Here is a 25,544-nt window from a genome sequence, read left to right as displayed (position 1 = left end):
CCTGTCTGGGTAGATGGAAGTCTCCCATGGAGGGTCTCTAAGGTGTTGAGGCTACCTGGGTGCTTTTCTGGGTGGGGGTGGGGTGGGGGGAATAGGATTCTGAAGGGGTTGTTGCCCCAGCTGATTGTCTGACACATGGGACATGAACTAGCTGTGCAAATGTGACCAAGTCCCTTGCCCTTTCTGGGCTTCAGTGTCTCCACCTGTAAAAGGGAGCATCATCCCTGCTTGCCCCTCGGGTGTTCCCCTGAGGGACAACCCACTTAAAGACTTAGGTACAGGTTGTTTAGCAACCAAAATCAAGGTCTTGGCTGAGTGGAATGGAAAAGGTGGAGGATGGGCTAGCACCATGCCTCGCTGATGCCACGGAGCCCTCTTGTTTTGAGGATGTGAGTGCTGAGATCTACACCACCCCCCCTCCATTAAAGTGGCCTGGCCCTTTAAGAGCCTTGGGATGGGGGTGAGGTCAGGGAGGAGAGGAAGGTCATCCTGAAAAGGAAACTGCCCTCAGGACTAAACCAGGCCTGGAGTTTCTCAGGCAAGGCAAACACATGCTCATTGTTCTGGAAGCTGCCATGAGAAGGGTCAATTAGTAGGGGTCTTGGCCAAGGCCTCAGAGCCCCAGTGGCCCCTGGGGAGATGCTGTTTCAAGCCAGTCACCTTAGTTCCACTCACAGCACCCCACACACCCTGGATCACTTTTGCTCCCTGAGGTGCTAGGGGCCCATGGGCACAGGAGGAGGGAGCTTCCGAGGCTGGAATTCCTCTATTAGTAACACATTCCTTCGGGTTTCCTTAAATCTCACCCTAACCTTAACCAAATGCAAATTCCTTATAAAGGGAAGCCACCATTATCACCGATACCATAGCAGGTCTGAGTTTTGGACTCTGAGAGGTGGCCAAGGACAAGGATTCCTGGGAAAGAGTGCTGAGGGTGTCCAGGCATGCTGTGCAGCCTTGGAGGAACACTCCTCTCTGGGGCCAGCATTTCTCATGGGTGTCACTTGGGAACGTGTGACTGCTGGAGTCTCCCGGTATACCAACTGTGTCAGTGTAAGACTGGAGCTGGGGCCCCAGGGATGGGGGTGTGAACTCTGGGCATCACGTGGCTTCAGGCCGACCCACCCAACCCCATGCTTAGGATCTGAGCCAGGGAGATTCCAGAAAGCCCCTGCTCCCCATTTCCAGCACCCTCTTCCCTCACTAACCAGGAGCTTGTCCTAGTAGGTACAATAACAGAAATAACAGCAGTGTAGCTCTTATTGAGCACCTGCTGTGTACCAAACACTGTGGTTAATCTTTGCATGTCTTATCTCATTTAACCCTGGCCGGCAGGCAGATTGTGAATAAGCAGGCAGGCTGACCTCAGAGGTGCACAGTCAGCACCAAAGTGAGCCTAGCCCCCCTCCCCTCCAAACTCTCCTTCCTCCAGGCACTCAGCCTGGTACAGTCCCACCAGTCAGGCTCCCCTGGAGACACTGACCACCACCACCTTGATTCTGAGCACAGATGACTGGGACTGTGGGCTGGGGGGTGCCTTTCTCTCTAGGCAAGGTGGGGCTCCCTGCTAGGAAGCTCAGGGGTTGTACCAGATACGGGGGACTGCAGCAAGAGGGCCAAACATAAGCCTCTCCTCACTGGCTGCAGGCTGGGCAGCCCACAGGCTATTTCTGGGCCTGGGTGGATAAGAAAGGGGAGGGGACAGCCACCAGCATCACACAGCTCCTCCTGACTGAGCACACATTACATGCCAGGCTGGGTGCTGAGTGCCTGACCCAGTGCCTTACCTCATCATCACGGCACCCTGAGAAACAAGTGCCATCATTGTTATTCCAGAAACAGAGAAAGGGGGAGGCACTAAGAGATTCCATGCTCAGAGGTTCTGAGGTAAGGGACAGAAGTATGATTCCCAAAGGTGGGAGAGTCTCCAGGCCTTTGAAGAAAATGGGGAGCAGATGAAGTGAACTGCCAAATCGATTTGGGTCCAGGCCAGTGTCCCTGGGCAGAGTTAAGGCTCATAGCACCAGTTCACAGGGTCCTAGTGAACCAGCCCTATTATAGCCAGTCTCCCTGGCCCCCCTAGGATCAGAGGAATGAAGCTAAGGAGCAGCTAGTGGAGGCCCTGGCCTGAGGCAGAGGGGTGGATTCTTTGACCTCCCAGCCTACCCACCAGCCAGGCTGCATCCCTGGTCTCCTCTCTGTGCCTGGAATCCAAAGGATGCTCCATCATGAAAAAAAGCAAGGAAGCCACATTTCCACTTCTGCTCAAGGCCTTGCCTTCACTTTTCTCAAAAATAAGCAGCCATTCTTCCAAAAAAGGGAAAAACACAAAGCAAGGCTGTCAATCTCGGGCCTCAGACAAATGGAATAAAGTTGCGCCTTCTCCCCCTTTCTCAAAGTCACTTACTGTACTTCGGGCTGTCACAGCCTTTGAGATGCAAATCACAGCAAGCAGAAGGCAGCTTGAAGAACAAAGAACCATTGAGGAAAGATGGAAAAATGGATTTGGAAAAGGCTCTCTGAATCTCCCCAGGAGATGGGGAGACATGCCCGCCGAGGGGAGCAGTGGCGAAGATCTGGGGCAATTTCATGGGACGGAGAAGCCCGAGGAGCTCCATGCTGACCGTGGGAAGGGATGGGGAGGGATAGGAATCTGGAATGGAAGCATAGGCTTCAGATGAACAAAAAGGTCTGATTTTGTTGTAGTGTTTGGCACTGAGCTGGGCACTTTCTGCTCCCCCCACACCCTTTTTTTAATATCAGGCCTCCAACATACTGTGAGTCATGGTGCTGACTGGTTTGCCAGCTACTGGGTTCCATTCCAGAGTGAGCGTGTCTGGGTGGGGCAATGCTGTTCTAAGAGCTTCAAGGGGAGGATGCAGCGCCCCCTGCAGTCTGGGGAGGCCCTGCAGGGTACCTCAGTGTCCCTGGGGCCTGGAGGGGAGGGGACCCCAGGACCCATGAAGGAAAAACCCCAGCTGGGGAGATGTCCCCCCAAGGACCTGGCCTCAGGCCAGCACATGGCCTCCTTGCTGGATGCCTACTGTGTGCAGGCCCTGTGCAAGTCCGACATGTTCCCCAGGCTCTGGGGCTGTCAGTCCAGTCAAGGCAGCTACCAGGACTACACAGCCCATGCCCACAGGGACTTGGTCTTGTTTACGGCTGCATCTTGGGTCCTGGACCTGTGACCAGAACACAGAGGGTTCTCAGCATACATTTGTTGAATGGATGGGTGGGTGGATGGATGGATGGACTGACCACCTAAGAAAATAAAGAAGCATATCAAAAGTACTCTAACAACGACAGATACAACATGCCTCGGGATGGGTATTGGGGTGAGAAAAGCTTCATGAAGCTCACCACATTTGAGTTGGGCCCTGAGAAATGAAAAGCCATTCTTGTATTCTGCACAGTAACTCCCAGCACACTACTGGTGAGGACATATCTCACTAAAATGGTGTTAGAAGGAAACAGAGTGTAAGAACTAAATTGAACTCTAGAGATGTGGTCCGACCCTATCATTTTACACAAGGGAAAAGTAGTGCACAGGGAGGTTAAGTGATTCACCTAAGGTCACACAGCAACACAGTGAACTACGTGGCAAGGCAGAGATTCAAACAAGGTCTGTCTGCTTCTAGAGCTTTGGAGCTTAGTTTCTTAGCCCTTGTCCTATGCTACTCTCCTATTCCAGGGCTCTGCTCTTCCCGTGGATTTCTGCTACCATTTCTGGCCCAGCCCACCTCCACCACATACCCACACATCCCTGCAGGGCCGTGGAGACCGGGAGCTATCGCCCAGTCCTTGTTAGGCCTCCCACCCATGAACACCAGGCATGGAAGAATAAGCAAGAGGAGGCCCCCTGGGTTGGGTGTGGGAAGAGAATGCAGCACCCCAACCCCGAGACTGAGGAGGAGACGTTCTGCCACCAGGTTGAGACTGAGCAGGTGTGGGAAGGGGGAGGCCACAGGGCTTCTGCAAGGGGGCAGGGGTGACCCTCAACTGAGGACCAAGCCCAGCACCCCAATTCCAGGGCTGGATTAGTTTCATAACATACAGTTAAACTCAGCATGAATAAACTGGGGATTCCAGTTTCTAGGGAATGTGATAATGTCTCATCACTTTGAACTGCTGGCTGGAGCAGGGAAGAGGAACATGTTCAGTACCTCCCTCCACGAGACGGAGGTGGTTCCTTGAGCAAAACACGGGCAGGACCCTCGCAGGGAATTCCTGCCTGTCTCGCCTGCCAGTGGGGTGTCCCCAGGCCTCTAAGACCAGGCCTGCTGTTACTTGGGTCCTCAGGGCCTGGCATGGGCTAAGTGCTCAGCCCACGTCCCAGGACTAAAGGAATGCTGCTCTCTTGTCTGGTCACCTCTCTCCACCTCTCCTTGCTGACTGAAATTGCGGCTTTAGTCCTTCAGAGAAGAGGCTGCCCACAGAGTCTAGGAAATGCCTGCTCTGCTGGCTTCCAGAAGAGGGGGGCGCCGGTGATGTCAGCACGTCGGAGGTGCTCACATAGTACTGATTTTGAATCAATGTTCAAGGAAATCCTTGGAGATGTGCAAATGACGGTGTAATAACACCAGGCACATCTGCAGACACGCCTCCCCCACTCTCGGTGAGGCTGGCAGGGGTGTGGCTGGGAGGGCCCTGGGCTGAAATTCTGCGCTTTGGGTGCTGTGCAGTCTTGAAGGTGTTGCTTGACTTCCCCAAACCTCTGTTTCTTCATCTGTAAAACAGGAGAATAACTGTGCTTTCACCATGCAACTTGAGGTGAGAGTTAGAGAGAGCAAATGTGTTAAACTCCCAAAAGTCCCCTAGGTGACTCCAGAGTGCTGCCGGGGCTCAGAACTACTAGGGAGAACTCAGACTCCGGATGTCCAGGCCAGGCTTCTCTCCCTTTCTCCCAGGTGCCAGCTGGGGCACTGGGTAGCTGGCTAAAGCTTAGGCCTGCAGGACAGTGCTTCCAGCTTTGGCCTTCTTGGGCCTGGATGGGGCGGCCCTGGTGGAGTGCGGCAGGAAAGAGGTGGTGCACCTGGGGAGGCCCAAGTGGTTAATCAGGCCTGGGCGCAGTGCCTGGTCTCTGGAATATTCATAAGGCCCCTCCAGCTGTGCCAGGCAATCAGGGTGCTGATTGCTCCCCCATCTGCAGCTTAACATTCCACTCCAGAGAGGAGAGAGCTGGCGGCTGAATGTTAACTAGGGAAAAATAGGCCCTGGCCATCACAACAGCCTGAACAAGAGCCCCTGGGAGGACAAATCCACTCCTTCGAGATCTGCCAACCAGCCAGAACGTAGCTGTTCACCAGCATCGTGGGCCGTGGAAAGAGTCTTGGATTCAGAAATAAGAGAGCTGGTTTCAGGTCCAGCTCTGAGCTGACCAGCTGTGGGCTCATCTCTGTTCCCCCAGCTGTAACCAGGGGGTGGTCCTACCTCCCTCCCCAGAGGACCAATCACTGCAGAGCTGTAGGAGGCCGAGACATTGCCATCGGCGTTTGGGGTTGCTGGGGACACGGCTCCTATCCTACAGAAGAGTTTTTACTCACAAACATTGAAATTGCAGACCAACTGGCTTTGAGGACACGGCACAAAGGGAGAGAAGCTTTGCTTCCCTTGTTCCAAAGGCTCAGGATTTGGGGGTCCTGGGCTCATCCCTGGCTCATCCGGCCCCAACCTCTCGGAGAAGCAAGAAAGAAGTAAGGAGGACACCGACAGTCGATGGAAAACAATTTGGAAAAGATGGACAATGACAACGTTCTGTGACCTTCTGCTTGCTCAGGAGCCACAGTGGGACAATGTAGAGGAGGGGCAAAAGTGTGCCGTGTGACTTCACCGCTCATAATTAGCATTCGAAGCAATGAATAGGATTCGCCAAGAAAAGGCCCAGATCTTTTCTGTTTGTATTGAATAACACAGGAAACTGTTTTTAGACAGGTTTCTATCAAACTGAGGGGGGAAACCTAGAGTGAAAATAATATGACCTTCCCAGAAAATCGACCAGCATGGAACAGCTCATCTCTGCGGAGATAATGAGGGGTTTCTGAATTCGCCACTATTGTCGTTGTTGTTTACTAGCCCAGCCTCCCCGCCCCCCGCCGGCCAGGCGCTTGCCTGCAGACCCAGCTCTGACCACAGGGGGCAGGAGACTGACAGACTAGGCCCTGGCAGCAGGGGAAGGGAGGAGCTGGCCCTGATGCCCCAGGCCTCCGGGGGCGGACGCTGCTCCAGAACAATCCGGGGTCTTGGCTCAAACTAATAAATGAACCGCCTAGGAGCTGCCTCGCCCTCCCAGCCACCCCCCTCACCCCCACCCCCACCCCATGCCCTCACTATGGACTCAGTGTGCGTTTTCTACAGCAAGCTCCTAAGTATATGTTATTTGGGAGAAGACGTTTGCAAGGCACATAAAGGGGCGCTGACCGGAACCAGCTTTGGGCTGTGCGGCCTTGGAAACCTCAGCGGCTCCCTCTTCCCAGCAGCAAATTACTTTTACTAGACTTTTTTCCCCCTAAAGTTCAAAACATTAAATGTTTATCCAAAAAATGAGAAAATATTGTTAAGGACAATGCAGACAATGAAAGGGCACCCATGACCCAGTACTTGAGGATGACCCCTTGTAATACTAGGTATATAGTCTCTCGGTCCGTCCCAGGCAAGTAGATGGATACATAGGTATTTTTAAACGGGACATTTTTTTCCACTTAACAGTATGTTATAAACAGTTTTCCCTCACTAAATATTCTCCCGCACCAGCGGTTCTCCAAGTACAATCTAGGACCTCCAGGGATCCCTAGGGCTGTTTCTGGGTGTCTGTTGGTTTAAAGCTATTTTCCTAATCACACGGAACCACCGTTTGCCTTCTCACCCCGTTCTCTCGGGAGTGCGAGGCGGAGTCTTCTGGAGGCTGCCTGGCTGTGACGTCACAGCAGGCTGAATGCGACGCGGACACGACACAGACTGAGTGACAGGGTGCGAGCCCGTAAAACAATGCCCTTCTTCTCATTTGTTTTTGTTTTGGAAGACAGAGTTATTTTTTCATAAAAATATGTTTGTTGGAGAATATGTCATCATTTTATTATTGTTATTTTAAGTAAATTAACATACATATTTTTGAAATTCCTTTGTTTTATTTTAAACATGCTAACCATTGATAGATACAGTCCATATAAGCAAAGTCTCTTCGGGGGGCCGAAATAATCTCTGAGAGAGGCAGGTGGCTCTGAGGTTGACACTTGAGGACTGTGCTACATCATCGGTTGTGATGACTGCACGGGGTCCCCTTGTGCCACTGTCCCCTAATTTGTCCGCCCACTTCCTCGAAGATGAGCTTGCGGGCTTTGTCCAGCTTTCACTGTTCGAGAAGCACCTGCGTACATCAGCACGTACTCACAGAAAGCAAACATTTCAGGAGCTGAGAGAAAACAACAGAACCCAGCTGGTGGCCGTGTGTGCAGTCGTCGCTCCCGGTCCACTATTAATCAGAGTAAACAAAATGTACCGGAGAAGGCGAAGCGATAAAGTCGGAGAGCTGTGTGTGCATGGACCAGACTCTACATGTGTGTGCACAGAGGCCTTACACGTTTCTGTATGGAGACATGTACCCCGTGCGGAGCACTCACTTTTCCGTTGTCCATGAAGTTCAAGACCAGTGTTACTGAGAGCATGAAACGCTGGTACCATTACAGAAATCGAGAGGAAGAATTTAGAAGCTTATACGTAATTTGATAAACTTTGATTTTGTCAGAAATAAAAAGATGATGTTTGTAAAAAAAAAATCAAGTACTAGGAAATGCTGCACACATTCCTGGAGACTATTTCTGTGGGACGGGGTCCTGGAGGTGGAGCAGTCAGGCGGCGACACACACCTCCGCGTGTCGGTGGACCGGGCCAGGCCACCTCCACTGACGCCTCACCACGCAGTGTGCCCAGAGCTGTCTGAGTGCCTGCCCTCCCACAACTCCGGCAATACCGAGGATTATTGCTCTTTCAACTCTTTGCCTAGTAAGGGGTTAACAGATATATTTTGTCTTCTGAGAATTGCTTACTCATCTCCTAAGCCCATTTTCTACTGGGTTCTTTTTCTTATTGGTTCCTCTGGAGCCCTTATATATTCTGACACGAATCTTTTGTCTGTTATATATTTTAATTATTGTGCTCAATTACGTGGTTTGCCTTTCATTTTGCTTACACGTCTCATTGCAGTACAGACACTTCACCTTTCTGAAAAGAATTAATCTATTAATCATTTGCTTTATGGCTTGGGGATTCTTGTCTTGCTGTAGAAAGCCTTTCCTTATTGCACGATCAAAAAAATGCTCTTCATTTTCCTCCAATGTACTTGCAGCTTTTCTTTTTGTTTTCTTTTAACGTTTAACCCAGCTGGAAATAACTTTTGTTGCGATGTGAGGCACTGACTACTGACCTTCACAAGCCAGCAAGTGCAGCAAGGCAGGGGGCTGGCAACAGGCCTGAGCCTAGTAGGGATGTTGCTAGGGACCCGCAGCCTGGAGCTGAGCTAGTCCCTGAGGTAGACAGGTATCTGAGCCCATCTGGTTTGAGAGGAGAGGCAAGCTACATTTCAGAATCCTCTCGAATGTGTTAGAGCCACTGAGGGCATCTGCAAAGTTGAGGAGCAGAGCTGATGATTGCCCCAAGAAAAGAGCAAAACATCTTAAACATGCCGCGTGGTTCAGAAGGAGTTTTCACGTCCATTATCCCACTCACTGCCAACATCTCGGACACAGGTGGAGGAGGACTTAGAATCCCCATTGTGACATTACAGAAAACCGAAGTGCACAGAGGTTAAGTGATATGTCCGAGGTCACACAGCCGGTAAGTGGCACAGCCCAGCCAGAACCCAGACCTCCTGCTACCAAGGCCGGGGCTCCTGGGACCTATCCGTGCCTCGGGCTCTGTCCTCAGTATCACCTCAGCTGCCCCCTTCGGTGGGAGGGAGGATCTGGCCCAAGTCTTTCCCAAATCTGTGCTCCCCCACTGTGGGCAGGAGAGACTGGAAAAAGCCATCCTCTACCACCAGCTGACGGTGGATTTCAAGCACCAGGCCTTCCTCCTTATGTACCTCCTCCTCCCCACGAGCAGTTTGGCAGGAGGTGGGAGTGGAGATGAGTCAGAAGAAGAGCTCAGCCATAAACAAGCAGGACTGACAGCGAGTGCTTTTCCTGAGGCGCGTGACCTCCCACAGGCCCCTGGGGACTCTGCCTGAATGGCAGAGCCTCAAAATGTCGTGATCCAGGCTTTGCAGGTTGAATTTGCTACATTCACGAAGGCAGCCATGGAGGGGGAAAACCTTTAGGTAGAAGGCGGGGGATGAGGGAGAAGGTAAATGATTGCCAGTCTCTCAGTAGAGAGCTGGCAGTGGTTTTCTTTTCTTTTCTTTTAAATGTGTGCCATTTTTGCAGATGCCCAAGGTACCTACGGCCGGGTCTTCCTCTTTTCCAGCTTCAAACTGAAAGAACATCCAGGACACAGAATAGGAGAGCTGGGCCTAGGAGATCAGATGTTCCGACCCCTCCGGTTAATGAGAACCCCAGGTACCCCGAGGAGAGTGACTTGTCCAAGGGCACACCTTTGGGGAAGTTATGGGAGCAGATCTCAGGTCTCCTGGACCACAGCCTGCACTTGTTCTTGCGAATCCCAGGAAAACCTTGGGAAGGTACCGACACTGGACACAGGATGAGGAAGTAAAAGGCGGTGGTGGGGGTGCAGAGAGAAATAGAGGCCATTGCCCAAGAGTGACCAAGGAGGGCTTTGCTCAGCCCTGGGGCTGCCGCCAGGGATAGGGAGCGGTGGGCACCTACCTGCTCCAGGGGGATGACTAGGAAGGACCCTCCTCCTGCGCTCTCAGTGACGATGGCCAGGAAGCGGGTGTTGACGGCACAAAAGTGGTTATCATGCACGTTCTTGGTGATGGGGATCCCATCAAAGCAGTGCTCCCGGTTGGCCACCTTTCCGTACACATTCCGGAACTTGGAGCTTCGGTATTGCGGACGCCAGGACATCTGTGAGGGTCCAGAGGAGACAACGGTCAGGTGGTCACTGCCTTGGGCTGGGCACCAGGGGAGGGAAGCTGCTCCCCAGGGGGGAAGGGGGTGGGCCAGCCCTGGCACCGCCCTCAGAACAGAGGAAGAGGGGAAGGAACCTCCAAGCCTTGTGTGCCAACCTGTGCCAAGGACTTTTAGTCTTTCAGTAAAGTCCTACAGGGGCGAAGACTGGCTGGGGGTATTCACATTTCCTGCTTTTGGTACACACGCCCATCCCACCTTCCAGAAAGGACGCAGGGTCCTTTCACTTCCAAGGGTTGTGCCATGCGATCGAGCAGATCATCCCCCCAGCAACCCGAATGGGCCGCCTCCCACAGGCCAGACACCTCACAGTTCAGGACAGGAGGTGCAGGCGGGGGAGGCTAGGCGTCCACAGACAGAACATGGCTGATGGCTGGGGGCGGGAGGACAATGTCCCCTCCATATGCAAACAACCACCCCTCGCCATCTCCTCCTCTGACTCTCTCGGCCTTCTAACCCACAAGTGCACCCTCAGAAATCATTTAGTCCATGTGTCATCATCACTGTCGCCATCACTGGTGAGGGGACTGGTACAAAGTTGCACAGCTAATGGCTCGGACCATGAACACGTGCTCCAGGCTGGACATCTGAGACGTGTTCCCACGCCAGGCCCCCCTTTGGAGAAGGGCTTCCCAGTGTGTGACCCACCAGTCACCTGTACCAAAATCATTCAGTTGGTGGGGGTGGGGAATTTCTGATCCTCCCTCCCACATAATTTGTTGAAAATGCTGATTCCTGGGATCCAGTCAAGACCTACTGAATTCAGTATTTGGAGGATGGAGCCCAGAAACTAGCATATTAATCAGCTTCAATGCCCTGCAGTGAGACTGAAGTTTAAGAGTCTGTGTTCTAGAGAGTGCAGTGGTACCTGTCCCCACCCCTCTCTGCCCACCATCCACAACACAGGCTCCAACCAAGTGACCAACCGACCGACCAGCTGGTTCCTCCTGCAGGCCATCCCCTGTGTGCACCAGAGGCTGGGCGAGGCCTGGATGGGCAGCCTACAATGGAGCCAGCTTCCCTGTAGGATGGCACCCCATGGGGAACACTACGAATGGATGCCATCACAGGTAGCATCCTGGCAGACACACATCCAGCGTCGTGAGCCATAAACAAGCACCAGCCCAGGGCCTGACATACAGCAGGAGCTCAATAAATGCTTTGCAGAATGAATATGCTTCTCGCCCAACTTTGCCATTAACCCATCACCTCCCCTTCCTGTCAAATCTCCTGATGTGTCTTGAGTCTCCCACCCCATCTCAGCACAGAAAGCGGCAGGCTCATTTCTTCACATGAAGTTTCCAAGGGGAGGAAAACAGAAGGAAACCCAGCCACAGAATCAGGAAAGCAACTCCACGAATTTGACTGAAAACAAGGCTTTGCATTTGATTTAAATAAAGCCAGGAGCTCACCCACAAGTCTTTACTGGAGGAAGAAATTTCAGAGCCAACGAGGAGAATCACAGGGAAGGCTCCTCACCTTTACTCCCCATCCCTTCTCCACTCCCCCACCCCCACCCCCACGCCCCTCCACACACAGGGCCAGTCTCCCTACTCTCCACTCCTCCCAACCCGCCCCCCCCCCGCCTTTGTCCACGCTGTGGCCCATCGCTGCCTGCCTTCTCCTCTCTCTGCAGATTTCTGCCCCAGACCATTCAGAACGAAGTCCTGGCGACCAAGCCCATGGGACAGCTGCCCGGTTGCCCACTCTCGGCTGTGCAACCTCAGGCAAGCCCCTCCACTCTCTCAGCATCTGACTCCTGGGCAGGACTCCATCAGCACTTCCCAGGACAGGCCTCGGCAGGACACTTACAGTTCCTTCACTTGGTGCAGAGATGAAGTTTATAATTATAGTCATTATCTGTTTATTTTAATCTGCATTAAAAATATAACTGGCATGCCAAATCCATGATGTTGTGGATATTATTGCTAATAAGGCTAAGTTAAAAAATAATGAATCAATTCAAAGAAAAAAATTGTATGAAAATTATAATATGGGTGGTACATGGACCTAGCAAAGGCTCAATCTAATATCGAAGTGCTGGAAGCTGCTCTGCCTTTTCCAGGTAGAACGTGCTAGATCCAGAGTTTCCATGGGAGGAAAAGGAGGTAGCGAGCGTGCTCACTCCAACCTACCATTCCCTGCTGGTGTAGTTCTGCCCTGGAATGCCTTCGCCCCTCTTCTCTGCCCAGCACAGCATTAGCCTGCCCAGCTCACCCTGACTCCACAGCCCATAGCGGCCCTCTTGGAGCCCTCGGACAACCAGCACCTCTCCCTCAGCTCCCAGCCTATACCTGTACCTGTCCCAGGCTCTCTTGTCCTGAGGGGCTGGTCTCAGCTCTGCGATGGCAATGACCCCACAGCTTCTGAGCAGGACTGAAGACTGTGCTTTGCTGGGGGCCCAGAGGGGCTGTGGATACTGGCTGGAAACCCGCTGGGCACCCGGCCCCATGACAGGCTGCTCGAAGGGAACCCAGCCTGCTGGGTAGACAGGCGGGTGCAGTTCGGCCTCCCCTAGAGGACAAGGCTCAGGGAGCCACTGCCTACCCAAGTCTGGTGAGCAGGACTGTGAGTTCTTTCTCCGCCCACAGCATAGCCCAGGGCCGGCACCTGGGACAGGCTGAACAAGGCCTGTGCTTTCCCAGAGCTGACTTCCTTGCAGGGTCTCATGGGCAGCAGTGAGAGGCAAGGTAAAAAGAACCAGACTGAGAGCCACACAGATCTGGATGCAGGTGCAGCCTCTGCGCTGTCCAGCTGTGTGACTTGGGCAGGCCACCGAACCGCTCTGTGCTGCCTCCAGCTACTGAAAAGGAGGCAAATTATCTCCACAGCCGCCAAGTGTGTGGAAGTGTCAGTGCCAAGTTGCCGTGATGTCTGGCACCCCTCTGGACACTCACTTAATAGGGCAGAATACGAGGCAGGAGAGGACAGGCTGGGCACTGTGCCGCCCTCCCCACACCGGGTCCAATCCAAACACTCCAGAGCTCTGCAGGCTAAGGGGCTGGGACTGAACTCAGACTGAATTCAGGGGAGGGACTGAACTTGGGCCTCCTGGGAAATGTATCGTCCCAGAGCTCCCGGGAACATCCAGACAAGATGACCCTCCACACCGCATGCAAAGTTCCCTGGGGGAGCTTGCAGTTGCCGGCATCTCCAGGTCTGTTATCCCATTGGACTTAATTTCTTCCTCCTCCACCTCCCTTCCACCAGTCTCCTTCCTCTTTTCCTTGTTCTTTCCACAGTGTCCCACAGTGGCCAAGGCTCCTAGTGGACACACTTGCATTCTTCTCGAACATATTACACATTGCCCCTCACAGCCCAGCTAGCATTTCTGAGCTGGATGTTGCATCCTGGGGGGCCAGAGCCCTCTCGGACTGCACTCGGTTGACATGTTTTTCCAGTGAGTACATCTCCTAGGGTAGCCATGCAACCCCTACCATGCACCTCCCCTCCACACCACCCCCAGCAGGCTCTAGAATGACACAGGCTGTATCATTTCAGGGGAAAATGGGGTATGTCTTTCCAAGGGCTTTATTCCCTGAAAGCCTGGTGCTAGCCTCTCCCCATTGGCTGATAGACTGGGGCTGGATTTCCATAGAGATTCTCTGTGCTGGGCCTTTGGAAGGGCTGTTGGGGGAGGCTGGGCCTTTGCTCATCAGTGGTTCTTCCTCCCTGAGCCTGCCCTTCACCCCACAGGAACTCAGAGCAGGTATGCATGGCTGAGTCCTGAGGAACTTTGCAGTCCTGTGTTTCCACTCCCATTCCACTCCTGCTAACCACGAGGAAGACACTTCATGTCTCTGAGTATCAGGTGCTCCTTTTCTAAAATGAGATCCATAATTTCTCACTTCATGTGGTTGTTTGAAGAATCAAGATAAGATGATATAGGGGCAAGGTCCCATTCAAGATAAACTATCACTGCTCCTCCCGAGGGCCCTTTCTATTTGAGGGGTGACCTGGAAAGCACCAGAAACAGATCCTGCTTTCAAATGTATTATATTACAAGCCAGTAAAGGAAATAAAACCAACGCAAACCCAACAGACATTTGGTAGCAAACAAACTGTGGGGACTCTAAGTACTACAGGAATGAGAGGTCAGGGAAGGCAGGAGGAATCACGATGGGCTTCGTGGAGGAGGGGTCCATCTGCCTGCACTGAGGGAGCACCAGCCACTGTGCACACACACACATTGGTTGGTCTCATAACCCACCATTAGGAAGTGTCTGAACTCAGCCGAAGTCCAGACAGCCAGCACAGGGTCGATTCCAACCTGTTCTTTCTGACTCTGCAGTCCATATTGTTTTCTCCAACTTTTCATTATAAAATATTTCAGCATACAAAAATAGTCAAGAGAGTGGTGCAATAATCAACGACCACCTAGATGAATCATTGTTTTGCCATACTTCTTTGTGTGTGTGTGTGCGCGTGCGCGAGCGCTTTTTTTCTTTTGTCAAATCATTTGAAAGGAAGTTGCCAACCTCATGCCTCCAGCCCCACTGTTGCACAGAATGCATTTCCTACAGAGAAGGACAATTCCCTAATTAGCACATCATGATTAGCACATCTAAGGAAATTAACAATTCGTTGATACCATCCAACACCCAGCCCTTATTCAAGATTCTCAGAAACGCCTTTCACAGTGATTCCTCCCCCGTGTTGTGAGCCAGGGTGGGCCCCCCCATGGGCCCCCCCAACCCCCGTGCTTCCATGTGATCCATTTGGTCATGATCTCTCTGTTGCCTCCTCTAAATCTAGAACACTCCCATCATGTTCTCTGAAGAAAAATTTTTAAGTGACACATACTTTTAAAGACACTAAGTCAGTTATCTCATAAATTAATTGTTCCAGTGATCTGTCTCATGTTGCTTTGTGGTATCTTCAAAACCATTCCTGTATTCCCTAGAAAACTTTAGGAGTTGGGTGCAAAGCCTGGATCCAATGCATGTTGAAGACACTCCTGTTATTACCTGGGTTTGCTGGGGGTGAAGCTGGCAGGTGGGGGCAGAGCAGACGTGTGAGCATGTGCAGGGCAGGGCCGCTGGCAGTGAGGGGGTCAGCTGAATGGTGTCGAGGGTTGTTTGGGAGGATGGTGGGCTGAAGGCTGGAAGACCTGTGAGACCAGATCAGGCCCTGGCAGAAAATGCGGCCAGAGTGGGGCGTCCGCAGGGAGGTCTGACCTTTCCACCCGCGGTTACTAAGGGGCTGATTTCATTCTGAGGTCAGACGCATGGGAGTGCAGGCAGGGAACAGAAAAGACTCCTCCCTACTCTGCCGAGGCTGGGACTGGAGGAGCTGCCAGACCTCAGAGGGTAATTGGTGGGGATAGCCAAGAGGTGATCCAAAACTCTGGCCCTTTGCCCTTTGTCCCTTGCCCACAAAACCCAGCTCAAATCCTGGTGAATTGCCCCAACTAGTTCTAGTGAGGGCAGATCACACTCTCTGAACCTTTCAGGGCAAAACTGAGACATTTTGAGTTTCCCAAAAGGAAGGACTTTTTTTAATGGTTAGTGCTGCCTTGATAGCTAGTAAGCTTCCCGTCCTTGGGGGGCGGGGGCCAAGACTCAGGTGGCTGACCTCTAGTTAAAGGTAACGTGGAACGATGGATGGAACTAGATGGCCTTCCAGCCCAGAGAAACAGCAGCCCTCTACTTCGTGAACAACACCGTGTTGAGACAGAGAGGAGCACAGAGGTCAGACTGCCCAGCAGGAGCCCTGGTTTGGCCACCCTGGCCAGGGACCATCGTCTTCTGTAAAACAGGGATCGTGATGCCTCCCCAGCTGCATTGCTATGACCCTGAATGACACGGCTGTCATGGCAATTGCTATCTCCTCCTAGGGCACCCCCCAGAGCTGATTAATGCTTGGCCACTTCTTGTAAGCAGTAGATGTACATGTTCTCTCTCTTCTGCTACTAGATTGTAAGTTATCTGACCATCTGCCTCCTCCTGGCCCCTGTACAGCCCCAGCCCACCCCAAGCCTAGGCCAGGACTCCTGTCTGGCAGGAGCCTCGTAGTGACTCTGATTGAGTAATCTCTCCATGCGGTGGGAGGGCAAGACGAGGTCAGGCACCAGCGCTGTTCCTTAGATGCTGTGGGTGCGGTCTCCCTCAGAGCCTCCCCTCAGGGCTGTGACTTCAGCTCTTTGAGTTTCATTGTCAGGGTGATGCTCCACCTCTGTGCACAGGATGAGGGTCTGGTCCTGACCATCCCTCCATTACCACTTCAGGGTCCAAGTCCTTTCTCTGCAGCGTTTGTCCTTGTGGTCATGAAGCCCCATCTCCTCTGAACAACTTGCCACCAGGACACCAAGGCCCGGGAACTCAGCACAGCTCTCAGGCTGGGGCTTAGTGAGTTCAGTATTGGCAAGGGGACAAGTGCCTGGGGACCTGCCCCCAAAGGCACCCACAGCCCCAGCCATGACCCCCTCTAGACACCCCCTTGTTCTCCACCACCCCCAGCTGACCAGGGGGCAGAACTGGGCAGACTCTACGGTCCCACTGAAAGCATATGGCTTATATGCTACTAATTTAAGGCTTAGAGGGTTTAAGAGTGTAGCCTAAAGTCACAAGCTATGCAGGTTGCAGAGCCGAGACTTCAGCCAAGAACTCTGACTCTTAGTCCACCACTCTCCCCCTTCGGCCTCTCCACCCAAAACCATACCCCGCCCCCCACGTTGCTCCATATAACGCAGGACTACACACAACAGTGTAAAAACCTGTACGGCAGGCAGGGTTTTGAGTCAAAAAGACTTCAAAGGTTTCTGTCTCGCCTCTGCCATTTGCTAGCTGTGACTTTAGACTAGTTACTCAGCCTCTCTGAGCATCAGTTTCTTTAACTGTAAAATGGAATAATGTCACTGGGCTCACTGGATGCACTGAAGTGACAGAATGCAAGCACCTGGCAAAGCGTCTGGCACAGAGTGGCTGCTTGCCTTACGCTAGTTCTAGCCTCTTCCTTTCTCCTGTAAGGGAGAGGCTCTGACCTCAATTGAGTGTTTACTTGGGGAGGCCAGGCTCTGCCAGGGGGAGGAGGGGCCTGGGCTGGGCCAAGGGTCAGGGGAAGGGAGGGAGAGGCTCTGGCCTCCAGATGTGCAGAGAGCTGGGCCACTCCCGGGCCAAGGCCCATCCGAGTCTCCCTCTGAGAAGGGGAGGGCCCGGAGGGAAGAACTATTCATTTCGCAGCTGAATGGCCCTTATAGCCTCTTGAGAAACCAAGGCTGGCTTCTCTCTCCTCTGAGATAATCACTGTGTACACCCCACATGGAAGCAAATGGTATCCTATCCTTTGATGCCAAAAATGATTGCGGCCAGCGGGAGCATTTTCTAGGTGATGACGACTAAAATCCAGTCATTTAGCTGGAACACAGAAACGTCCGAGGGAGTGTTTTCTTTTCTCTGGCTCAGGTGAGAGGGGAGCTCATGACTACGTCCTCGGAGAGCTGTCAGCTGGGGCGCCCAGGAGACCTCTGCCGCAGCCACCTCTGCTTGCGTGCTGCCAGAGGAAGGTTGGCACTGGCAGTCTTGTTTGGGTCACTAGCTGTGTGGCCTGCGACAAGTCGCCGTCCTTTTCCAGGCTCAGTGTCCTTTTCCATGAGATGTGGGTATCGATGACACTTACATCCTAGAATCTTTGTGAGGACAAGGACAAGAGAACACAGAGCACAGGGGCTTTGCAAATGGTGCGCCTCCCTAATGAGCGCCAGACACTCTCGTCAGCACATCTGTTGCATTTGCCCGTAACGTTCTGGGTCCGTGAGCAATGGCTGGCCACCCGGCCCCCTCCATTGCTGAGCCATCTCTGCTTCCCAAGCCCAGGTCTGGGCACACGGAGGGACACAGTGCATGGTCCCAACCGAGGGGGCAGACGTGAACCAGCTCAGGGTCCTGAGAAGCTTACCTGGCTGGGCAGTGATTCCTGACGGGCTCTACCTTTCAGCTTCCTTTTCCATAAAACGAAGGCTTAGGATCACTTCCTCGTGGTAGGAGAACTCTTTCTCCCAATGAAGTATTATTCAGAACTCCCAAATGTGAAACGGACCAAGTCAGAGCTGTCTGCGTTCAAGTCATTAGGAAACTGGGAGGGTCTGCAAGCCACAGTCTTGGGCCACACTGGGAAACCCGATGTGAGACCCTCTGGTGTGAGGGAAGATGTCGGGAATCTGTGTTCTGGACAGCTCAGCCACTAACTCACTGGGGACGCTCAGGTGGACCCCTCCTCCCCCCACGGGAGGTGTTTGGGCCAGAAGGCCTACCATCTAGCTCTGCCGTTTCATATTCTAGCTCAGGACACTGAGTTCTCACTCGTTTCCAGGACTTCTGGGAAGACGTAGCTATTTAAGAAATTCCCAGCACAGAGAAGCTGAACCACACATCTCTCTTAGGTGCTCTCTGATGGCTGGGCCCACTGGGCTTGGGCCTCCAAGCACCCAGGAATTCCTGCAGGGTCTGCCTCTGAATTCTTTGGCCTCTAGGCTAGGCCGACTGCAGCAGGGGCGCAGGACAGAGGACTGACTCGCTGCCCCGTCCCACCAGCAGGCCAGCACTCACAGCTCAGCAGCACGGCAGTGGTTGGGAGGGAGGGCTCTGCCTGCCTTTGAATCCTGGCTCCTCCTCACCCAGGCCAACCTGGGCAAGTGGCCAAACCCCCCTGAGATGTACCTCCCTTTACCTGTGACATGACCTTGTGAGGATGCTCTTTCTTCTCACCTCCTTCAGGTCTTTTCTCAAAGGCGACCTCTCAGGAGACCTTCCCCAAGCACAGGTCACTCGTCAACCATGCCACATATTTCACTTGTGTGGTGTGTACCTCCTCCTCCACTAGACCTTCAGCTCCGGGAGGGCAGGGGTTTGTCTCCCCTGCTCACTGCTACGTCAGCAGTGCCCACAACAGTACGTGGCACAAGGTAAACACTTGAAGAGTGTGCCCGCCAGCGGGTCAAGGGCAGCGGTGTGCCTGCACAGGCTAGACAACCAGCTCTCTGAGGGAGGGGAGGGAGCCCTGGTTTGCAGTGTCTGCCAACCGCCACCATGGCTGACTTCAAAGTACCGACACAGCAGCATTGAGTGTGTAGTTAGGTCACAGTTAAACTGCGATGGAAATGGGATGACCGAAGGAGAGGCGGAGTCCACCAAGGCGGGCAGACAGAGTGACAGCGGGAGGCTGCATTAACTGTGCGGTCTTTGCATTCCCCTTGGTACCGCATCTCCCAGACCCCTGGTCTGGGGTCCCCTCACCGGGCTCTGCAGGGAGTCATCCGAGGAGCACGTGGTTGTAAAGGCAGTGCCTGCAGACCCCAGCGTGTGAGGGCACCCCCCCTAGCTTATGCGCCTAAGAACAGGCCTGGGCTGCACCGTCCCATATAATGGCTACTGGTCATAGCGGCTGTTTACATTCAGATGAACTAAAATTAAATCAAATAAAAATTCAGTTCCTTTATGTTCTACGTCTTGATAAAAGTATAGGTTACACAGGTGTGAGCATTTGTCAAAACTGATTGGATATTTAAGACCTGTGTATTGCACTTTAGGTAGACTATGTCTTAATAATAAAACACGTCTTTAGAAAAAAACTCAGTTCCTCCCTTAAACTAACCGCATTTTGAGTGCTCCCTGGCCATATGCGGCTGGTGGCTGCCATACTGAACTGCCAGATTACAGATCACTTCCACTGCTGCAAAGAAAGTCTACTGGGCAGCAATGGAAGAATATCAATTAGTCCCAAAAGTCGTGTCCTACAAGAAAAGAATCATACTGAACCCCACACCCAGGAGTTCCTGGCTGGGACACACGGGGACCGTGGAAGGTCCTAGTCTGTAGCCACCCCAAGCACATATCAAATGCCTGGGTTCCGGACCAGTTTTCGCATCAACACAGAGCCTCGTGGACAAGCCCCTCAGTCTTCTTAACCGTGACGCTGGGATTCCCTGCCTCTGCCTGGCTCTGCCCTGCCTTCCTCATGCTATCGGGGGGCAGATCAAAGTCAAGCAGAACCGAACATGTTGGGGTGGTGCCTTCTCAACAGTCTGCAGGTGGGAGGATGCAGATCCGGCACCATGGATGCTACATTCTGCCCATCACCCAACGCAAGTCCAGCCAGGCACGAAGTCTATTCCTAGAGCAGGCTTCCGTTCCGAATCCCTGCAGTCTTCCTGTTCTGCTGAGCAGGACTGGACACGTGAGGGGAGGTTGCCGGCTTCATCTGCTCCAAGCCCTTGAGGGGAGCTTCCCACCTCCCCGAGATGGTCCCTGAGCTGGGAAGTCTTTCCTGAAGCCCCCAGATTCTGCCATGTCCCTTCATCTCATTGATGCTTTTCCTGGCTCATCACACTAACAACAATAGCCAACACTTATTAAGTGCTGGCTACAAGCCAAGCATTTTATATCCATTACATCCTGTAATCCTTATAATAACCCCAAGGAAGAGCTACAACTATTATCCCCATTTTCAGATGCATCTGGGCTTGCCCAAAGCCACTTCAGTGGAGGAACTGGGACCTGAACTCAGGTCTGACATCAGGATCTCTGCTTTGCACGCTGACCGCCACATTGGATGTTCTCCAGGGCAGACTGTGTCTCATCCTTCCTCATGTCTCCAGGGCTTCCCATTAGGTTTAATACATTATTGATACAGACTCATTACATACATGATGAGAGAAGGAATAAAAGGACAGGAATAAGAAAGAGTGACTGTCACTTCCCCCCAAATCCTTCAAAAGCCCCCTTGGTGCTCCCAGATCACAAACCTCGTCCACCGACGAGGTGGGGTCTGCAGGATGAGTTCCCACCTATCAAGATCCAGCTGGGCAGAAAGCAGGGATGGAAATGTCTGCGTCCCTGTGGGCCCAACTCTTCCTTCCTGACACACACAGAAAGGCTTTCGTGGAAGCATAGCCTGCCGGGGCAGAAAAGGACCCTTGGGTCCACTAAAATCCAGCCTCCTATTTCACACACTGAGGCCCAGAGCTGGAAGTGACTTGTCCAAAGTCACACAGCAAGGTGTCATCGAATGACCAACACACACCGTAACCCTCCTGTCAGAAGTGGAAGGCAAGGTGAGGAGGGGGACGGGGAGGGCATGGTGCTGCCACATCTCAGCAGATAGACCCAGGGGGAGTATCTGGGTCCAGCAGGTCCCCCTCCCCCCACACCCACTGTCCACTGGGGTTCTGAGCTCTGTATTCCTCTGCCCACCAAAGGAGGGCTGGTGGAGCTCAGAGAACAGGCCCAACAGATGGTTTCTATTTGCAGCCACTGAGCTTGGTCTTGCCAGACTTTTGACCTATTTCGAGGAACCGAGGGCCCCGCTGGCTCAGAGATGGCTTCCCACTCATACCCCTTAACCCACAGTTTGGCAGAAGATCAGATGGATGGTGGAGAGAGGGAATAGAGGAGGAAAATATTTGCAAATGAGCCTGGGGTGGATACCTGCAAGCTTGGAGCCTGGGGAAGGAATCCTGCTTAGAGTCTTCTGGGGTGTTTGTGGAAATTCAGGTTCCCAGGCCTCACTTCCGACCTGCAGGGTCACACTCTGAGGCTGAGCCGAGGAATATGCATCTCCCCCAAGCTCCCCGGCATACTGTCTGCAGACCAACAGCACTGGCATTATTCGGGTGCAGGTTAGCAATGCAGAATCCTAGGGCCCGCCTGGGACGGAAGCAGAGTCCACAGTCTGACATGATCCCCAGGGATCACAGACATCCATCAGGGCTTTTCAAACTTGGGTGCCCATCACAATCACCTGGGGAGGTTGTTAAAACAGATCGTTGTGGGGTGCGGCCTGAGAATGAGCATTTCTTATAGACCGGCAGGTGACGCTGAAGCCGCCTTAGTCCCGTAAGGAGCATGGGGCCCTCTGAAGCCCTATCTCTGCAGCTTTTCCTCAGTCCCTCTAGCTCTCTGAGTCTCAGTCTCCCCATCTGTAAAATGGATACATAATTCATACCCTTCTAGGATAGTTGCGAGGCTCCAATACAATAATAACGTGTTTGAAAGTGCTCTGTGAACTACAATACAAATATTGTTCTATAAATCAACTTGATTACTTAACCAATTTAAAGAGACTTTAGGCGATTTCATTTGGCCTTGACAGTCTCCTTGCCTTACAGCAGGTCAGTGGGAGAGCTTATTCTGCATTCCTGGGCTGCCAAGCACAAGACCTGGCACGCAGTGAGCACTCAATCAGGGCTAGTGGAATTCGGCCCAGGACTTCTGCTTCTCAGCCCGATTCTCTTTCTGCTGCAGTCCCTCTCCGTAAGGTAAGGTGAAGTAAAATTTTTAACAAAGATTGTTTGATAGCTGAGTCCAAAGGCTGAGCCAAGTAGATCCAGGCACAGCTGCCACCCGGCAGGCTCATCACCAGGGAAGGCCCTGCCTGACTCTCAGGATGACTTGGGATCCCAAGTTCAGAGTGTGTGCCTGGCCCAGCCCTGACATGTGGTGTGTGCACGCTCATTGCAGTGGTCCCCCTCCCCGCCAGCTCTTGGCAGTCCGATCACGCAGTCACCCCTGAGCCGGGGCATGCCAGGGCTCCTGTGTTTATAGTCATGCGGACCTCACACGGGTTGATATGGCTCCCTGACACCCCCTGAAACAACATGCCCAGTGTGTTGCCGGGAAGGGGGCAATCGCAGCTGCGTCCTGCTGAGGGGCCCTTCTAATTATCGGTCCCTGTAGCCGAAGTCCCTCAGACCACCAACTCACGGACCAGGACTTTGGCTCCCTGTCACCTAGCAATAAAGAAAAAAGAAGGGTTGATAAACTGTCTCTGGAGAACATGGTAGCTCGGCTTGGGCCTTTCTGCTCCCAAGAGATAATTTATCTAAATTGCAGCCGGGGAGGGCACAGAGGAGAAGGGCGGACTGCATGCTGAGTTGTAGTGTGTGTGCTGGAACTCAGAGGAAGCCGGCCCATCTTTCAGTGCCCCAGATGAGAAAGAAAAAATGGAAATTTTTGCATTACTGTTAGTCATCTTGAGTATAAAAGAGGGCAGAGAAGCCCTCTTTTGTAGAGAAGCAGATGCCAGCCACATGCACAGGGCTTATTTGGAGACAAGTTGCAAGGTCCATCTCCCACTGCCGCCACGGGATGTGTGTGTATGGTGCGTGGTATACATGGTGCATGTGTGTAGGAGTCACCGTTTCTCCTGGACTTTGATAAAAATTCCAGGGGTCTCATCAGCTGAGTGTTTAAAGACTGCAGCAGACACTTTTTGATTAAACTACATGTTACCGAGGAAAGAAAGTGGCTTTTGTTTGGAAAGCCCTCTGACTGATGATATCTCATGATGTTCTTCTCTACCTTTCACTCACTGCCTAGTAAAAAGAATCTCTTAGGCCCTGGCTGGGTAGTTCAGTTGGCTGGAGCAACCTCCTGATACGCCAAGGTCACAGGTTCGATCCCTGGTCAGGACATACACAAGAATTAGCCAATAAGTGCATTAGTAAGTGGAACAACAAATAGATGTCTCTCTCCCTCTCCCCATCTAAAAGTCATTAAGTAATTTTTAAAAAGAAAACAAAGACAAAAGAATCTATCAGTTAATTTAAGACCAGCAAGGAAAGGGGAATCTACCTGCACCTGGCCAACAATTTCCCTCCGACAGCCTCTTCTGTTCCCCAAACTCACAAGGGGTGCAGCCTTCTCTAGGTGTCCATGTTGTATCCCACATGACCTCCAGCTTGGCTCCCATAGGAGGGACCCACACTCAGTGGCCCCTGCAGCTCAACCATGCAGCACCGCCCTTGGAGGGTTTAAATGTGAGCTGCACTGGCCATGGCTGAAGCAGAAGCCATGGCTGAGAGAGGGGCCTGGGCTGGAGGAGAAAACAAGCTGGGAAGAGCATCATTTTTACTTTTCAGATACATCTGTGTGCTTTACCCTTGCACTCACTAATTGTGGCCTTCCCTCCTCTAAACAGCACCCATTTACCCAGAGAGGGTTTAGGACTATAAGAACAGGAACCAAAAATAATTCAGGTCCTGACATCCAAAACAGGATTTTGTAGCTCCACAACCATCTCAGGAGCCAGGCTGGAGAGGCTTTTCCAGACTCCCATCTGCCTCTGTCAGCACAGGAGGCGTCTGGCCTGGGTGGCTGGACAGCTGGCAGAGAGGCCCGGCTGGACCCCGGAGGAAGAGGAGCACACTGCTGGAGGGCAGAAAGACAGAGGATGAGAGGGAAGCGGAAGGGAAGTGCACGTTCAGATGGGTGTCCTGATTTTCCAGACTTTGGGCCCAAATCTTTGGTGGACCTGTGCTCAGCAAGTGGTGCCCACAGCAGAGTTTCGCTCCAACTTCTTTGTTGGGATTCTAGAAGGAGACAGGCCGGTATTCAGAATGGCCCTGGGCCAAATAAAAGGTAGCCTCACAGAATTAAGATGGCCAAGGGAGCTGGCCTGACAAAGAGGGCCGGGCATGCACTCTGAGCCTCCTCCACACTTTGGCTGGTGGAGAGAACCCAGCTGCCCCTGCTCAGCCCAGAGATGATCCAAAAAGCACAGGCCACCAACAGCTGCCATGGTGAGGGGCAAGCCAATGGCATCAGAAGCCATGGGGGAGACGCCTGGGCCAAGAAAAAGTGGACCATGAGTTTGTCAGCTGCAGACTTCAGTGGCAGATGCCCAGAGAATACCCTGGGATGGGACGGGCCAGCCACAGCTCAGTTGGGTGTCGGCTAGGACATGTCCAAGAACCAGCACAGAGTCAGAGGTCCCCTGCCCCTGGCACCCGAGGTCATTTAAGCCCTGCCGTCTATTATATCCCCGGATGCCATTTTGGAAAAAAGCCAAGAAGGAGGAGCAGCTCTGAAAGATGAGCCCTTTGGAGTCATCCAAGCAGAAGCCAAATTACTGCAGAGGCCGAGCCTTTACATACAGGACCAGTTAAATTACCGACTCGGACTGACACCATCGGACGAGGCTGAATGTGTTTCGTCACCGTGACCCTGCGAGGTGAGGCTCCTGAATGAGATCAGATTAGCTCCAGAGGAAGTAAAGAATCCGTATCTCCTTTGCACATTTGAGTGCTCAGGGCCACCCCACAAGGCCAGGAAGGCTGTGCCCTGCATGGCTCGACCACGTGAACAGTGCCCCTGGAGCTATGCAACCTGGGAGCGGGGAGGAGGCTGCAAGTCCTGTCACGATGAAGTGGCCGCAGAAGTGGGATGTAGGGTCAGAGAGCTTCACCACCATCCCACAGGCCAGGCTCGCGCAGACAAGGTAACAGGGGTCCTGCACACTGGTAGCTCTGGAACTCCATTCCAGCCTTCTAACGCCTGGTCGTATGGCTGCCCCTGGGAGTCTGGGAGACCTGCCTGCGGGTCACTCCCTTACTAATGGTCAACAAAGAAAGTCTGTTTCTAGTAACCAAGGGAACCACTTGAGTCATGGGAAGGGACTTGTGACCTTCCCGGGGCAGCTGCCCTGGGCCATTCCAGCATCCAGTCTACACTGGCAAGTGTCTACACTAGC

General features: G+C 52.8%; 1 protein-coding gene across 3 annotated transcripts in view; it reads right to left on the bottom strand.

Annotated features, from left to right (window-relative positions):
* CORO2B (coronin 2B) overlaps positions 1–25,544 on the bottom strand; it is a 121,533-nt gene that overhangs the window by 49,111 nt on the left and 46,878 nt on the right. For 2 of the 3 annotated variants that reach the window (XM_037054225.1, XM_037054226.1), the window contains exon 2: positions 9,816–10,016. In XM_037054225.1, the coding sequence (XP_036910120.1) occupies positions 9,816–10,016 (201 nt within the window). Of the gene's footprint in view, positions 1–9,815; positions 10,017–10,177; positions 10,202–25,544 lie in introns of those variants that run through there. The other variant, XM_037054227.1, reaches the window with a different exon arrangement.

Source organism: Sturnira hondurensis, unplaced genomic scaffold, assembly GCF_014824575.4.
Source record: "Sturnira hondurensis isolate 20B ecotype Veracruz unplaced genomic scaffold, ASM1482457v3 Scaffold0008196, whole genome shotgun sequence".
In the NCBI taxonomy this organism is placed as follows: domain Eukaryota; kingdom Metazoa; phylum Chordata; class Mammalia; order Chiroptera; family Phyllostomidae; genus Sturnira; species Sturnira hondurensis.
The sequence above is the reverse complement of the archived record's forward strand: the minus strand, read 5'-3'. Positions and strand labels throughout refer to the sequence as shown.